Source organism: Nothobranchius furzeri, chromosome 1 (genome assembly GCF_043380555.1).
Source record: "Nothobranchius furzeri strain GRZ-AD chromosome 1, NfurGRZ-RIMD1, whole genome shotgun sequence".
NCBI classification, from domain to species: domain Eukaryota; kingdom Metazoa; phylum Chordata; class Actinopteri; order Cyprinodontiformes; family Nothobranchiidae; genus Nothobranchius; species Nothobranchius furzeri.
This window is the reverse complement of record NC_091741.1, coordinates 88938829-88955779: the sequence shown is the minus strand read 5'-3', so window position 1 is coordinate 88955779 and position 16951 is coordinate 88938829. Positions and strand designations below refer to the sequence as shown.

At 43.3% G+C, this 16951-nt stretch overlaps 1 protein-coding gene across 1 annotated transcript; it reads left to right on the top strand.

Annotated features, from left to right (window-relative positions):
• Positions 1 to 227: 227 nt before the first annotated feature.
• f8 (coagulation factor VIII, procoagulant component) lies at positions 228 to 15890 on the top strand. Its single transcript, XM_015946712.3, has 27 exons — positions 228 to 456; positions 880 to 980; positions 1082 to 1204; positions 3003 to 3215; positions 3744 to 3926; positions 4076 to 4179; positions 5430 to 5550; positions 5630 to 5897; positions 5975 to 6140; positions 6309 to 6396; positions 7008 to 7225; positions 7314 to 7458; positions 7582 to 7791; positions 7882 to 8663; positions 8740 to 8882; positions 10364 to 10529; positions 10623 to 10862; positions 10935 to 11163; positions 11235 to 11417; positions 11638 to 11754; positions 12071 to 12142; positions 12328 to 12413; positions 12711 to 12863; positions 13073 to 13217; positions 13363 to 13511; positions 15233 to 15415; positions 15569 to 15890. Exons 1-27 carry the CDS (start codon positions 290 to 292, stop codon positions 15716 to 15718), a joined length of 4905 nt encoding a protein of 1634 aa, XP_015802198.3. The 5' UTR covers positions 228 to 289; the 3' UTR covers positions 15719 to 15890.
• The last annotated feature ends 1061 nt before the right edge of the window (positions 15891 to 16951 follow it).

Sequence of the window (16951 nt, the reverse complement as noted above, 5' to 3'; positions counted from 1 at the left end):
TAAGTGCAGTAATTAAAAGTTGGGCGCTTTAAAAAGTCAGACAGAAGTAAGAAAAACTCTTAAACTCATAAAACTGATCGAATATGGCCCATTTTATATTTCAATCAAATTTTAAAGTCATGTTTACTTTGACGAGAAATGAAGTCTAATCTGACGTCATGATGGTCTCCCCACGTGCCCATGCGTTCCCCCTGTTTAAATCTCCCTCCACACCCTGCCCTTTAAACGCCCCGCTCCCGAAGACGGAGCACCAGAGCCCGGCCACCGTGAAGCAGACCGGTGCGACGTGATGGAGATGATGCGAAGCCTCCACCTCCTGCTGCCGCTACTGCTCCTCCACTCCTCGCTCGGAGCGGAGGAGAGGTCCGCTGCTGTCCGGGAGTACTTCATAGCAGCGGTGGAGATCGGCTGGGACTACATCTACCTGGACGGTGCTGCACCCGCGTCCGATCAGAGGTGAAGGTTTTATCCTTCAGAAAGCAGCATGATCTGAACTTGCTTTAGAAGGGAAAAACAAACGTATTAAAACATTTTTAGATTAAACATGATTAAACGTAACGTATAGGCTGTTTGAATTGTTATGACTATTATTTAATGTTACACTCTAAAAACTGCTGGTTTCTTTCTGTTAGGTGATGTATCAGTCTGTTTTAAGATACATTTTAGAGTTTTAATTAAGGATACAGGAATGTATACGTTCATATACTTCTTTCATACTTTACGTTTTAATGTTATTGTCTCACTATTTTGGCTAATTTCCTTCACTGGGACACCAAAATCATTCAAACTGGGTCAACTTTAACTCAATATTTATTTATTTATTTATTTATTTACAAAATGTTTCGTGATACATTTCCTTATATGATTTATTCTTGTCAGGGGGAGATCAAAAGAGGTTGCTCAAAAATACATAAAGGCAGTTTACAGAGACTACACTGACTCCACATACACAGTCCCCAAGTCAAGAGCAGCCTGGACAGGTAGGCCGTTTGTAGTAGTAGTAAGTCATCTTTAACTTTTAATTTATACATTTGCGTATATTTTTATTTAATGCATCAGTGATTTTATTTTGTGTTTACAGGTATTCAAGGCCCAGTAATCGTCACCCAGGCCGGTGAAACAGTGGTAGTCCACTTTAAAAACCTGGCCTCTAAGCCCTACAGCATCAGCCCTGTGGGGATCACCTACTGGAAACAATCTGAAGGTGAGACAACCAAACACTTTTCGCTGTTTCTCGTATTTCTGCGTTTCTGTAATGCACTGATGATGAGTTTTAGTCAGCAGCATTCTGATATTTTTGCCTTGACTCAGTTTTGCGGACTCATGATCAGCTTTGGAAGGGAGTTTGGGATGCTTTGTGACTCAAGGCTCAGTGCTGCTGCAGTATTTCTTACATGGTGACACTTCAAACTGAATCTATTCCATCACAGCTGAGCCGTGGATTTTCCCTCTTAAATGTGGGCAGCATTATTATGTAGTCAGATTACCTCCCACAAATGTATCAATATTAGCTATTTTAGGTCAATTAAGGAACCGTCATGAGCTCTTTAGAATTATTAAAGAGAAAAAAAAACGACTTCCTCGTTCTCTGGAAATGCCAGAGAGCAACGCCTGTCATTATCTCATGTGTGCAGATTTTAGGAAGGTGGTCCCCTCAGCTCTTTTGTCTTCATTTGTCTGAAAGCTCTGCACAGTAAATGTCCTTTCTTTTATTTATTTATTTATTCTGGGGGGGGGGGGTGTAATTTCTTTTACTGGAAGGGTGGCGGTATGATCTAATGCTGCTATAGATCCCAAACATTCTGTAAGCAGCTCATCTTTATGCTGACGGGTTGTCTCCAGTAAATGAGATTTTCATGATCTGAAAAGCTGTTCTGGTCACATCCAGGAATCAGCATTTATGGGGCAGGTTGAATGACTTAACAATGAATACTACACATATGGGCTGTGAAGTGGTGCAGTCGTTAGCGTTGTTGCCTTGCAGCAAGAAGGTCCTGGGCTCACATTCCGGCCTGGGGTGTCTCTGCAAGGAGTTTGCATGTTCTAATAGTGCCTGCATGGGTTCTCTCCGGGCACTCTGGCTTCCTCCCACAGTCCAAAAATATGACTGTCAGGTTAATTGGTCTTTCTAAATTGTCCTTAGTTGGGAGTGTGTGTGTGTTGATTGTTTGTCCTGTGTGTCTCTGTGTTGCCCTGCGATGGACTGGCAATCAGTCCAGGGTGTTCCCCGCCTGCTTAACCGAAGACTGCTGGAGATAGGCACCAGCCCCCGCAATCCTGCGTCGATAAGTGGGTTAAGAAAATGGATGGATGATACTAAACATCTCACATGAAGCAATTTCAGCAGTTTTTTTCTTCACGGTTTCAGTACCTTCCAGAATTTTAGCACTCTGTCACTTTAAAGAGCAAGTCACCCCAAAATCAACTTTTTTTTGCTGATAAACTACATAAACAAGTGTCTAATCGTGCTACAGACACGTGTGGTCAATAATTTGGCACTTCAGTGCATCTTAGCTAAAATTTAAATATTCTGCCTAAAACTGTCAGTGTTGCGCCGTCGTCAGGGAAAAATTCTGCACTGTATCTGAATTTAAATCTGCCACCGCTATTGGCCAAGAGGTATGCTATGATGTTAGCTGGTACATTATGATGTCACAATGCCATTGTGAGCCTGTGTGTGTGTGTGTATTTGTTAGCGGCTCCACCCTCTCGGTCTGCCAGGCAACAGCATTTGTTGCACTTTTCAAACATGAAGTGGGAGTGGAGTTAGTAAATTGTAGGGGGTGACTTGCTCTTTAAGAAAACAGCCTAGCTGCTCTATTAGTTGAGAAGTGTAGATATCTGGGAGGAGCTTGAAGTAGAGCTGTTGCTGCCATAGTTTTTCCATCATGCCATCTGTTTTCCGTTTAATTTATCATCCAGTAATGAAAGTTTTCAGCTTTTACCCACATCAACTGCTAAAATGCCTCAACTGAACCACATAGTATTTTTTTTCTTGCCAGGAGCTGGGTATGATGACTCCACAGCTGGAGAGGAAAAGGATGATGATGCCGTCTTTCCTGGAGGATATTATAAGTATGTGTGGAACATCAGCCCTAAAGATGGTCCGACTATCAGCGATCCAGACTGCCTGACGTACTCGTACTCCTCCCAGGTGGACACAGTCCGAGACATGAACTCAGGACTCATCGGGGCCCTTCTCATCTGTAAATCAAGTCAGTAAGCTAAAGGAAGAAAGACTATCATGTCTGAAAATTTTAGATTAGGTCATTTATTCTAGAAAAATCCAGATATTTCAGCCATTTAGACCAATTTAGGTGTAACATATTCCTGTTTAGAAATTTGGTTTTACTATGGGTGCATTTTATTTCTCCAATAAATCTTGAATCTATAAAGAAAGCAAACCAAACAAGAAAAATGCTTCTAATTATTTTTTGTTTGGTGGTGGTGGTGGTGGTGGTGGGGGGGGGCTCAATGGTCAAAATAGCAGTTAAACTGAGTGGTTTCAATCTTACATCACAAGTTTCACAACTTGTTTGATACTCAGGGTGAAGAAAACATCACTTTTACATGTTTCATGTTAAAAAAATACAAAACGGTGCAACATTTTAACCTAATAATGAGCCTTTATTGACAGTCAAAGACATTTTTTAACCCAATTTTGCTAAAATCTTCAAAAATAAAGAGTATTTCCCCCTTTCAGACTCTGCTAATACACTTTATTTGTGTTTCTGTTCTTACAGGTGTGTTCACAGATGAAGGCCATAGGAGATCTCCTGCCTTCGTCCTCCTGTTTGCAGTATTTGACGAGACTAAAAGCTGGTATGGAGAGAGGAGAGAGCGGATGACCAGTGAGAAGTTCAGGAGGAGCAGCAGCATGAAGGAATACCACACCATCAATGGATACGTCAACTCTTCGTTACCCGGTAAAGAAACCGTCTGGTCCAGATGGAGAGCTTGTTCTATGAAGGCATGTTAAAATGTTAAGTGTTTCTGACTCTGGGCCCATTGCACCAGCAGCTGCTCATATCTGATCGGCACAGAGGTTTACGTGTGTGTGGTTGTGTGTGTGAAGGTTTGACGTTGTGTCAGGGCCGTGACCCTGTGTCATGGCACATGATTGGGATTGGAACAGCGCCAGAAATTCACTCCATTCGCTTCCAGGATCACTCTCTGCAGGTAAAATGAGTCTTTAGATGTTTGTTCCACATCACATCCTGAGTTTAGTTTCTGTAAATGAAACATTTGGCTTTGCTTGGAGAGGTGTGATTCAACATTATAAATTTAGAAAGTTAAAAATAGTCATCTTTCTCTAAACTCAGACTGAGATAAGCATCCTTGAATATATGGTTGAGAATTTTGCAGAACTTTACAAAATAAAGAAAATGATCATTCGTGCCTTAAAGGTTTTTAAATGATAGTTTCTACTGTAAATATATTATTATAAGCAGAAATTTTGTTATTAAATGGTATTAGGCCAGATACTTTTCCATTCACTTGACTCACTAGATGTGTAAGACGTAAATAAAGGTGAAAATGATCAAATAAATTATATAATAAAAAAATCTTTATATTCTGAAATGGGAAATTTAATCATTATTTTATTTTAAAAATGGTTAAATTTACTATTTTAAAATACATTTTACACATTTTTCTGGCTGTTGAGATTCAAATGTGACTGCATATGTATGTAAATGCAGACATACAGTACTAGAAAGGTACAGTCTAACTCCATCAAACCACATTTGTGTTCAGTTTTTAAAAGTGTGGAACTCTAAAAAAAAACATAGTTTTTAATTAATATTTTTTCATGCAGGCTAAACATGAAAATAGTCCCCTACACCAATCTCCTGCTTTAGCTTCTGATAGAAAATAGAACCTGAAACTCTAGGATTAGAAAAGGCAGACAGATCTACATCACGCTGTCACTAACATTCATGGACTCGCCCATCTTGACCCACGACGGAGAAGGCTGTGGTTGATTAAATGTTCAGGAAACAGCAGAGGACGTCCCGACTAGTAGAAGCTAGCCGTTAGCATTAGCAATTCCACCACACAGAAAAAAACTTGTGTTATTTGTGGAGATAAAACATCAACGTTGCAGGTCGATGGTAAAGTCGAGTTGCTGTTATCCGATCCAAGATGAGATGTCCAAATATCAGGAAGTAAGACCCCAAATCCTGATGCAGACTTGCCTGTGCTGATGCACACAGTTCTGGGCTTATTTTTGCTTTAAACACAGTTTGCAAGGCATTAATTCCTACCAAGGTCCACTGCAAATGTATTGATTAAAAACAAAATTAAAATGTTGTCTTTGTGCATTAAAATAAACAGTGAAGAAAGAGGTCTAATATTCCTTTCCAAAACGCTGATGAAACTGACGTTCCTGTAAAGTAAATATGCTGCTAATATAAATGCTGTTTTTCCAGGTGCTGACTCATCGTAAAGTCACGGTGGAAGTGACTCCGATGACGTTTGTCACAGCAGAAATGAGACCCACCACCTTAGGCCGCTTCCTCATCAGCTGTCAGATACACGCCCATCGTTACGGTAAAAAACACAGCAGCAACAACCTGTTCACTTTGATTATATTTTAACGTACCTATTATTGTTATTTTTGTTTAAACAGATGGCATGAATGCTCTGTTCACGGTGGAAAAATGCCCTGAACCCATCACCGTGCCAAAAACGAGTCTGCGCAACGTCCAAAACAACGATTACAGTGAAGAGGAGGAGGAAGAGTCAGATGATCTTTTCAACACCGTCCACTATCAGCCCAAGAAGCCACAGGTCCAAGCCAGAGCCAGCAGAGGACAGCAGCCCACTATCTGGGAGCATTTTATCGCTGCTGAAGAAATCACCTGGAACTACGCTCCTCATCTCAAACCCACAGACAGGTGCAGGCAGGAATCAGAGGGTGGGAGAAGGGCAAAGACAGAGTTGTGATCTAATTCATTTCTCTGTCTTACGCCAGTGAGCTGCAGTCCAGATATCTGCCTGCTGAACCTCATCACCTCCACTATGAGTATAAGAAGGTCGTGTACGTGGAATACACAGATGGGTCCTTCACCCAGAGGAAGAACGCTGACATCACGCTGCTGGGTCCAACTCTGAAGGGAGAAGTCAACGATCAGCTTCACGTGAGTGGCTCAGACTCGCCCCAAGCTTTGGAGAAAAAAACTAAGATTAACCTCGTTTTTATAAAAATTAGAAAGTCAATTTAATGCATGTAGCTCTTGTAAAAGCACACTGTTCCTGAGTGGAATCCTGCTGATCACCTTTTGGTTTGACCTTTTTTATTTTTTCAGATCACGTTTAAAAACTTGGCTAGTCGCCCTTTTAATATTTACCCTAATGGCCTGTCGAAGATCTACCCGCAGCAGAGGTCCAGGAGCGGTAAGTTAAACCAAAGCTGCACTTCAGCTGAACGGTTTCAGGCTTCAGGGACTTTTTAAGTAACTAAAATATTTCTTCAGGCGTCTTGTGTCAGTGAAGTGGTGAGGTAATAGTGGAGATGAGGAAGTCAGCTTCTGCCGCAGCACACAACCTGGCAGCGTGGCACCTTTCCACGGAGCATAGCGTTCTCAGAGGACATGTTGGCATTTAAACTAGCAATGTCCGATATTATAATTCCAGTTTTGAATTAAAATGTAATATTAGAAATTATCACTTTTGATTTTTACTCTTCAGTGACACAACTTTTGCATACCACGCACTACTTCTACTCTCAAAATATCAAAATGACAAATCCAAGGTATAATTTTTTTTTTTGGCACAACTTCTGAAGAAGAAAAAGGTAACCTGTGTTTTGGACGTTTGTCGAGACTGTCTTAGAGCAAATGAGGCTCAGCTGCTGCAATGACAAAATAAATATGGCACTTTTTCCATTGCCAAGCCCAAATTTGAGTAGCTGTGATGTTTTACACAGAAAATGTTAAGTATGCATAACAGAAGATACGTCTTATTTCACTCACTGCAACACAATGTATCTACATTCCAAAAAACAGCTGCAGAAAATGAGTTGCGCTCCATGGAAGTTCCTCCCAACGGGACGTTTGGCTACATTTGGAGTCTAACAACAGACGACGGACCCTTGGAAGGAGACCCCCAGTGTCTGACCCAGCTGTACCAAAGCACCATTGCTCCTGAGCAGGACCTGGCCTCTGGGTTGGTGGGCACCCTTCTCATTTGCAAATTCGACGCCATAGACGTGAGAGGAAAGCTGGTGAGAGGACTGGTCAACCTTCAGCTGCGCGACAGTGCTTAAAAGTCATGCTGTTCTAAATGCTTTTTGTGTTTATTGTCCAATGCAGTTGGGACCTGATAAGAAGATAGACTTGATATTTGCTGTGTTTGATGAAAACAAAAGTTGGTACTTCAAGCAAAACATGCAGAAATCACGCCTCAGCTCGTTCAGTGATGCAGACCCTGAATTCTACCGGTCTAATGTCATCTACAGTGAGTTTAACACAGACCTGCAGTACTATATTCATCATGTTTGTGAGTGGAATTGTAATCACTCATTTGGAAATTATCAACCTGTTGCTCAGCCGAGTTCATACACAAAAACACTCTTCTCAGGTATAAACGGCATCATGTTCAGTGGGCGTCGGTTCGTCATGTGTCACACTGATGTGTCCTTCTGGCATGTGGCCAACGTGGGAACGCAGAGCGACTTCCTCTCTGTCTATTTCAGTGGGAACCTGTTCCAGTACCAAGGCCTCTACCAGTCTGTCCTCACCCTATTTCCCATGACTGCTGTAACTGTTCCTATGGAAACAGATGTCATCGGTGAGGCGAGATATTTACATTATTTACTATTAAACCACTGTATGCAAATGGTCGTCTTAAGTCACTTTAAATCACTTTTTTGTTTAACAGGTGAGTGGGAGATAAGCGCCTTCGACAACAGCCTCAAGAGCCGCGGCATGAGTGTCCAATACACCGTTCTTCCCTGCAACAGCGGAGAGATCTCATTGGTTGATCACGATGAAGATGAAGACATCTCTGATTACTATGACGACATCCAGCCAAGAGGCTCAAGACCCCAAAATGGCACATTGTTAGTCCGAGTGTGCAAGAAACTCGTCTCTAACAAGACAAATGTAACTTTGAACAAAACTGAGCGTGTTGCATGTGAGGTTAGGAGAGTCCCGGTGGCATCACTGGGAGAGACAAAGCCATCCAAAGATGCAGGAATACCAGAAGATGTTCTGCAAAAGATAGAGAGAGATGAGGATTGGACAACTCGTCACAATCGGACTGGAAAAAGGCAGACAAGACAGTTGGACGGTAACTGGACTAATGGAGATGCCGATTTTGGAGCCTTAGATGAAGAAATTCTAATGAAAGTTGATCGGGAAGATGCAGAAAACATGACTGATACTGACTCAGAGGTAATGACTAAAGGGAGGAATGAGGAGAACAGGAGGACTATAGAGGATGCCATCTTACCAACCAGGGAAGCATCAATCGGTGAAAAGATCTCATCTGCAGATTTTATATCTTTATACGACATGAATAATACCGTAGTACCTCAGGACTACTTAAGTACTGAGCCTGAGAGGCTTACAGATGTGTTACTGGATCTGGAATACAACTTCACTGATGCTAACGCTACAGATGTTATTCTGTCTCTCGATTACGACGACTACAGTGATGAGGTACTTTTACGCCCGTGCTTTTCTGTAAATACCATAACTTCAGTTCATCGACGTGAATGCTGAATGTTTTCTGCAGGGAAACAGCTCTTCAGATGTTTTAAGTAGTGATTACTTGAACATTCGCTCTGGAGAATTCAGACCCCGTCACTACTTCATCGCTGCAGAGGAGATCACTTGGGACTATGGCATCAAGACACCACTTCAGTTCATCAAACCTGAGTAAGCGTCCAAGATTCATGTGTCTATTTCAGTGGTTTCCAACCTATTGGGTCCTTTTGGCCTGTGGGACTCCAGAGGCAGCTGATGGGTACCAGCAGTCCAAGCAGAATGCAGCTCAGGTAGTGGGAGGAGCTTGGTGGGACCCTGGAGCAACACTTCTGTATGGCTTTGAAGAGCTTGTAGTCTACCTCAGGAGGTGAAAGCAGTTCACTGCCAACACTGTTTATAGTGGGGACAGCGTCCTGCTGACCTCAACTCGAGACGCTGTAGATCAATGGGCGGAGTCCTTCGAAGACCTCCTCAATCCCACCAGCACGTCTTCCAGTGAGGAAGCGGAGACTGGGAACTTTGGGTTAGGGTATCCAAACGTAGGTCACTGAGGTGGTCAAAAAGGCCCTTGTGGCAAAGCCCCAGGGTGGATGAGTGGGAGTTCGGCCAACCAATCTACAGTACATGTGTTTTGTGGATTTGGAGAAGGCATTCAACCGCCGCCCTAGGAGGGCCCTGTGAGGGGTACTCTGGGTGTTTGGGGTACCAGAACCCTTGATACAGGCTGTTAGGTCCCCGTACAACTGTGTGAGAGCTCAATCTGCATTCCTGGCAGCAAGTCGGGCTCTTTCCCGGTGAGAGTTGGACTCCGACACGGCTGACCTTTACGACTGATTCTGTTCATAACTTTTATGGGCAGGATTTCTAGATGCAGCAAAGGTGGGGAGAGGATCCGTTTTGGTGGCCTAAGGATCAGATCTCTGCTTTTTGCAGATGATGTGGTCCTGTTGGCTTCATCAGAGCATGATCTCCATGATTCGCTGGAGCGGTTCGCAGCTGAGTGTGAAGAACCTGGGATGAGAATCAGCTCCATTAAATCAGAGACCATGATCTTGAATCGGAAAAGGGTAGAATGCCTTCTCTAGACCAGGGATGAGGTCCTGCCCCAAGTGGAGGAGTTCAAGTATCTCAGGGGCTTGTTCACGAATGAGGGAAAAATGGAGAGTGAGATCGATAGGTGGATTGGTGCTGCGTCTGCATTGATGTGGGCATTCCAGTCTGTTGTGGTGAAGAGAGAGCTGCGCCAGAAGGCAAAGCGCTTGATTCCTACCCTTATCTATGGTCACCAGCTTTGGAAGGTTACCGAATGAACGAGATTGCAGATACAAGTGGCCGAAATTACTTTTCTCCGCAGGGTGGCTGGGCTCTCCCTTAGAGATAGGGTGAGAAGCTCGGTCATCCGGGAGGGGCTCGGGGTAGACCCGCTGCTCCTCTAAATCAGGAGGAGCCAGTTGAGGTGGCTCAGGCATCTGATTAAGATGCCTCCTGGAAGGCTTCCCTGTGGCTTTGCACTTAATTGTTGCCAGTCTCTTGTATTTATTTTTGGTTCTCTTGGGGCCTTTTTGACCAATGCTTGTCTTTTACAGTTACCCACCTACGCCTAAAAAGTATAATTAATAATTCGACTCTAAATTGTGTTTTGACTGCTTCAGAGATACACGTCGAGGGATGAGGAAGTTCTTGCCTGAATATAAAAAAGTGGTGTTTCGAGCTTACAGGGATAGAGACTTCCAATATCCCGTTAGCAGAGGAGAATTTCAGGAGCACTTGGGAATCATGGGACCTTTAATAAGAACTGAAGTTAACGATCTTCTCACTGTGAGTAATTCTGCACACTTTCTGTGATTTAAATTTTTTATTTTTTATTTTTTATTTGGATTTTGTTTGATGTGTCTCAACCTTTCTTGTCAGGTGGTCTTTCGGAACAAAGCAAAGAGGCCATTCTCCTTTCATCTCCATGGAGTGTACGACCGGAGTCAGGGGGCTGGCGTTGTACTGACCAGTTCTTCCTCTGCGCCAGCCGGAGTTCCCGGGGATCCTGTTCCTCCTGGAGAAGCTCGGACTTATAACTGGAAAATAAACAAAAAACAAGGACCCGCTGAACCAGAATTTGACTGCAAGACTGGAGCGTATTACTCCACTGTGGACAAGGTCTGATAAAATCCAATCGTTCTTCCCATGTGAATACGTAAATTAAATAGTAATTTTTCCTGCCATATGCAGGAGAAGGACCTTAACTCAGGTCTGATTGGTCCACTGGTGATCTGTAAATCTGGTACCCTGAAAACTGGCCGGAACAAGAAGCCAGACATCCGGGAGTTCTCCCTACTTTTCCACACCTTCGATGAAACTAAAAGCTGGTACCTGGAGGAGAACCTGCAGCAGTACTGTGCACCACCCTGTTGGGCCAACCCAAAGGACCCCTGGTACCACACTAGCAACAGGTTTGCAGGTAAAGTTTGCTCATGCTCCCAGGATCCTGTCAGGTTCTTGATCTGAATTAATACATGCGATCTTCTCCAGCAATAAACGGTTACGTGGCAGAGACTCTTCCTGGTCTGATCGTGGCTCAGCACCAGCCAGTGAGGTGGCACCTTCTGAATGTGGGAGATGACAGGGAGTACCACGCTGTGCACTTCCATGGTTTACCATTCACTCTTCACACTCAACAAGAACACCGTATGGGGGTCTTTAGCCTCTTTCCTGGTAAACACACACACACACACACACACACATAAAAAACAAGCAGGTTTTTATTTGAGCATTTATACAGCTTTTATAATCTTAGCTGGTTTTCTTATTTAGGTCCACTTAAAGACTCCATTACTGAAACATGTTTTCATCAAATAGGTTTTAGTTGTCTTTGCTAGTGTGTAATGCCTATTTCTTGCATCAGACTTTGCCTCATAAGTTGTATTGTATTAAGGCGTGTATGGGACTGTAGAGATGAGACCCCCCACCGTCGGGACATGGCTGGTGGAGTGCACCATCGGAGACTACCAGCTAGCCGGAATGAGGGCCAAGCTGTTGGTTTATAATCCAGGTAGGTGCACATGTGTCATTTTGGTACCTTCTGCCTCTGAAAGGCAGATACATGTTTTTGCAAATTTAAGTAAAATTTAAAGAGTGACACTAGCAGAACAGGAATATTCGGTTGTATCATAACATTTCCATGTCAGGAACTTTCCAACAACGTACACACACACAGTAATTGTGTTACTGCAAAAGTCAAACGTTGCCTTTGAAATATTTGAAGTTGGAAGTAGTGAAGCTACTGAAACAGACACTATTTAAAATACTGTATACTGATCACAACATGTAGCTTTTTGACCTGCTGAATTGAGCTTTCTGACCTTCAGATTGTGCCTTACCTCTGGGAATGAAATCAGAAAGAATCGAAGACTCACAAATCACAGCGTCAGATCACGCAGGTAAGACAGCTGGGCTTTTAAACTCTGTACACCAGGAGGGATTTTAATACCTGACAATAAAAAAGAAGAGTTTGTAAGAAATATGTAGTCCTCTGAATAACAACACCTGAGCTTTATGGAGTCAGAAATTCAGGAAATCCCTCTGGTGAGATGGATTTTGGTTATGTTTACGTCTTTATAACCAGGCGACTGGGAGCCGAGGCTGGCGAGGCTGCACCAGTCTGGTTTCATCAACGCCTGGGTGGGCAGAAGTGGCAAGTCGTGGTTACAGGTGAGACGGCAACTTCTTAAGCTTTTATGTCACATCAAATATAGCATGTCCTAATGTCAGGAAACTCAGATATAAACAGTGGTGACTAAGCCTTCAGGTGATGATGATGTTAAAGTTAAAGTCCCATTAGTCATCATCACACACTGATGAAATTACATCTCATTTCTTTGACCCATCCCCGTGGGGAGTGGTGAGCTGCAGCTGTGGCTGTGTGGTCATGTGTGTGTGTGTGTGTGTGTGTGTGTGTGTGTGTGTGTGTGTGTGTGTGTGTGTGTGTGTGTGTGTGTGTGTTTTCAGGTTGACCTTCTGAAACCAACCCTGCTGCATGGTATTCAGACACAGGGAGTGCAATCAAAGCTGAGGGATCACTACATCACCTACTTCTTCATCTCCTACAGCCTAAATCAACAGACCTGGACCACTTACATAGGAAACAACACCAGGAACAAGGTTGGTTCACAACTCTGTGCACAGTTACAGCAAAGCATGGATTGTTTTAAAATCAAGTCTGAACCCAGTTTTTTAAAATCTTCTGCAGAGCTGGTTTTTGCAGCAAATCTAATCCTGAAGATCACCCGCTATTTAAACGAATCCAAACATGTTTTGTTGCACTGAAATGTTCCATTTGCAGTTCTTTGAGTCTCATCCTTCTGCTAAAGGTCTTGTATGGTAACGTGGACAGCTCCAGGGTCAAAGAAAATCGCTTCTATCCACCATTCGTGGCTCGCTACATCAGGATCCAGCCACGCAACTACGTGTTAAAGCCCGCTCTGCGGATGGAGCTGCTGGGATGCGATCTGAACAGTGAGTTGCACCGATGACTCAGATTAGCGAATGTCAAAGCACCAAACATGACTCAGCTTGTGTGTGTGTGTGTGTGTGTGTGTGTGTGTGTGTGTGTGTGTGTGTGTGTGTGTGTGTGTGTGTGTGTGTGTGTGTGTGTGACCAGGTTGCTCCCTCCCTCTTGGACTCCAGCTGAAGTCGATGCCAGACAGCAGCTTCAGAGCCTCCTCTTTCCATTCATCTCTGCTGCGAGCCTGGAGCCCACACTTTGCTCGGCTTCACCTGACTGGAGGCGCCAACGCCTGGAGGCCAAAAGTTAGCTCATCTTCATTCATTGAAAAAAAAACATGCAGAACAAACCATGATATTTATTATCTTAACAAATAGAGAGCAGCATATTTCTGAAAGAAAGACTTATTTTTGCTTACAATCTGAGTTATTAAAGGGTGTCACACCATGGGTAGAGAATTACTTCACCCACATTTCCTGTTAGAAAAATGGGCCAAAAAGAGGCGTCGCTTGGTGGGCAGAGAGGGCAACACTGACGAAATGATTGATATCCACCCCCTTTTTTTTGCTCAGTCGAAAAAATGTCTCGTTAACAAGCGTGCACACTCACACACTCGCACACAGACAAAGCAGACTCACCGCTTTGGAGAAGAGCAAACACAGAAACTGCAGCAGGCTGGAGGAGGTTTTTTAAAGGAGACAAACAGCTCCGGACAGTAACGTTTTATATCGACTTGTGATTGGCTGAGCCAGCTGGAGATGCGGCTAGAGTCCATTGCAGTGCAGCCACATAGTACGGTACTGACAATGTCACCCTGCACCTGTGTAGCCATCAGCTGTGGCTGCTTCTAAATCAATTTGGAGCAGGGGCGGATTTAGGACTGAAAAAGATCCGGGGCTTAACATATGTGCGCGCGCACATACACACACGCATAACACGTACTAGTCTTTTCATAAAACATTCGGGGCTTGAGCCCAAGTAGCCGGGCCTAACGCCGCCCCTGATTTGGAGCAGAGTTTTAACCTGAAGATGGATATAATTAAGGTTTTGCACTGAAATATTAAACTTTAAGTAAGTTGCACTAAAGAATTATGACTACACATACACTACAGCACTATTAGACGCTCATCTGTACAGGCTAGCTATCAGCAAAATAATAAGTTGATTTAGGCATTACTCGCTCTTTAACTTTTTTATGCTTGGCTCCTTTCCTCCTCTTCAGCTTATCAGTGTAGCACTTTCCAGAGCTGACCTCTAGAGGTGTGATCTGTTCTCGTGTCAAATAGCTGTGCTGCTATCAGCACTTGACAGCCACAAAGAAAGGTCAACCCCTTTGACCGTTTACAATGACCACTAAAGATCTCAACACATAGAGAGTATTTAATGAAAGCTCTCATTCACTTGTATTATTTTCAATAAATCTGCAGTGGTCTCTAGGATGAATGAATGCCGTGTGAGTCATTATCTGTGGGAGAAAAAAGCTCTGAGGCTCCTGTTTCAGGGAGTACCAGTTAGCCAGGGGAGAAGGGAGTAGAAAACCACAGGATTTGAAGTCTTACTCATCAATATTCATGATATTCAGAAATATCTCCTGTGATTGGCTAAAAGAGCAACACAACTCCACCACTGACTCTGTTTGCTCTGCAACGTTGATGTTTTACCTCCACAAATAACACAAGTCTGAGGGCGTTCTGCTGTGTTGTGAAGTTGCTTATGCTAACTGTTAGCTTCGACAAGCTGAGACGTGCTCTGCTCTCTCGTGGATGCTAACCCAACAACAGCCTTCCCCGTCATGAGCCAAAATTATGAGTTTATGAATGCTAATTTTCAGTGTGACAGTGTTTTATTCTGACCCCGAGCGTTTTACCAGCTATTTTCTGTCAGCGGCTAATGCAGGAAAGACCTTTTTAACCTTCAGCCTGCATGTTAAATTCAGAGTGACCGATAGTCATTGAAAAATAAGTTCAACTGTTTCTTAGTAAACTTCATCTTTAACATATATTCTTTGTGTCAAAATTCATCTCAGAGCAACAACCCTCACGAGTGGCTGCAGGTCGACTTGGGGAAAGTGAAACGGCTCACAGGAGTCATCACCCAGGGGGCTCGATCGCTGATGACCCAGATGATGGTGACTGAGTTTTCGGTTGCTTATAGTCCAGACGGACATTCCTGGAGAACTGTGCTGGAGAGGGGCTCTCAAGGAGAAAAGGTAGGTAACATGTGTTTTTCAGCTCATGGTCTGAGTCAGCTCCGCCAGGAGTTGGGAGGCAGATTCCAGTATGATTCAACCGGATATTTGATAAATCAGCAAAAAATCTGCTTAGCGTTTTCTCAAAATATTAATTCCGTAATGTCTCCACAGATCTTTTTAGGAAACAATGATCCAGACGAGGAAGCGCTGAACGTTTTTGACCCTCCCTTGTTCGGCCGCTTCATTCGCATCTACCCGCGTGGGTGGATCAACGACATCGCCCTCCGCCTGGAGGTGCTGGGCTGCGACACGCTGCAGTGAATCTGACTCCACGAGACAAATGTGCTGCAGATGAGGAGATTTAAAATTCCTTTGGCTTCCTCTGAAGTTTTACAGGAAATGAAAAATGATAAATTGTTATGCTGGGCACTTAAATGACATAAAATCTGTCTGAAGTTATTACCTGTAGCCAGGAGATTGTTTACATTTTCACTTTTTTGTGTGAAATATGTTGAAGGCTTTAGTTGTATTAAAAGTCGTGATAAACTATGATAAAGACTTTTGTATCACATAGCTGTGGTAGCAGCTACCTTTTGAATGTGAGCTTGTGTAAATATTTCTGAAAAGTTTGTATGTTCTGACTAATTCTGATAAACTACAAGTTTAACAAGAGTTTCTGTTCAATTATGTCATCGCTACACATAAGCACATAAACACTAAGACGCATGCCAAACAGAACAGGTTCCCAGAACACTTCCCCGTGCTTTTTATTATTTTTCCACGTCTCTTTTTGCCAGAATGTTCCTAAAACGTTGTTTTGGCTTATCCTCTTCTATCCAGGACCTCCTGGGAGAACAAAAGTCAACCGTTTAAAGATGTAGCCATGCACAAAAGGAAGCAAACTCCAAACAGACTTTATCACCTCATTATCAGACAGGAAGTTTCCACGTGAGAAGAGAGGAGGAGGAGGAGGAGGGTTGGTGTTGTTTTGTTTGGAGGGCAGATCGGACAGGACCCGTGTTGGCAGAGATGTAGCAGTGGCGCTCTGTACCCACCTGGCTTTCACACTTATCTCTCTGGAAACCAAAACAAAGTTAGCAGACAGAGCATCTGCATCCATCTCCAGCTGAACGGTGCGTCAGACACACAATGGATAGCAGAGATGGAAGCAGATCACCTAACAGTGTGTGAACGCAGCAGAAATAACAAATACAGACCGGTTTCTGTCAAGGCTGCACTTCATTGCTGAGTCTCATCAGCTGGAATAAAAAGTAACTGTTCTTTAGAGTCTGAGGTTTTATGTAAAACTCATAGAGTGTGAAAAGTGTGTAGAAGTACTTTCATCATAAATGTTTAAACAGTTTTCTCTCGCTTTACAACTTTTGTCAATTTCCCATCTTACTCTTCCCACTACTCTTCGTCTCATGGAAGCTTGATGCTTTCTGAATGTCTCAGACTGAGGTATAAACTCTGTCCCGACCTTTGAAGACCACTGATTATTTTTCCCCCGATCATTTTTATACATAACGTGTTAGCAAGTCATGGGTGACTTTG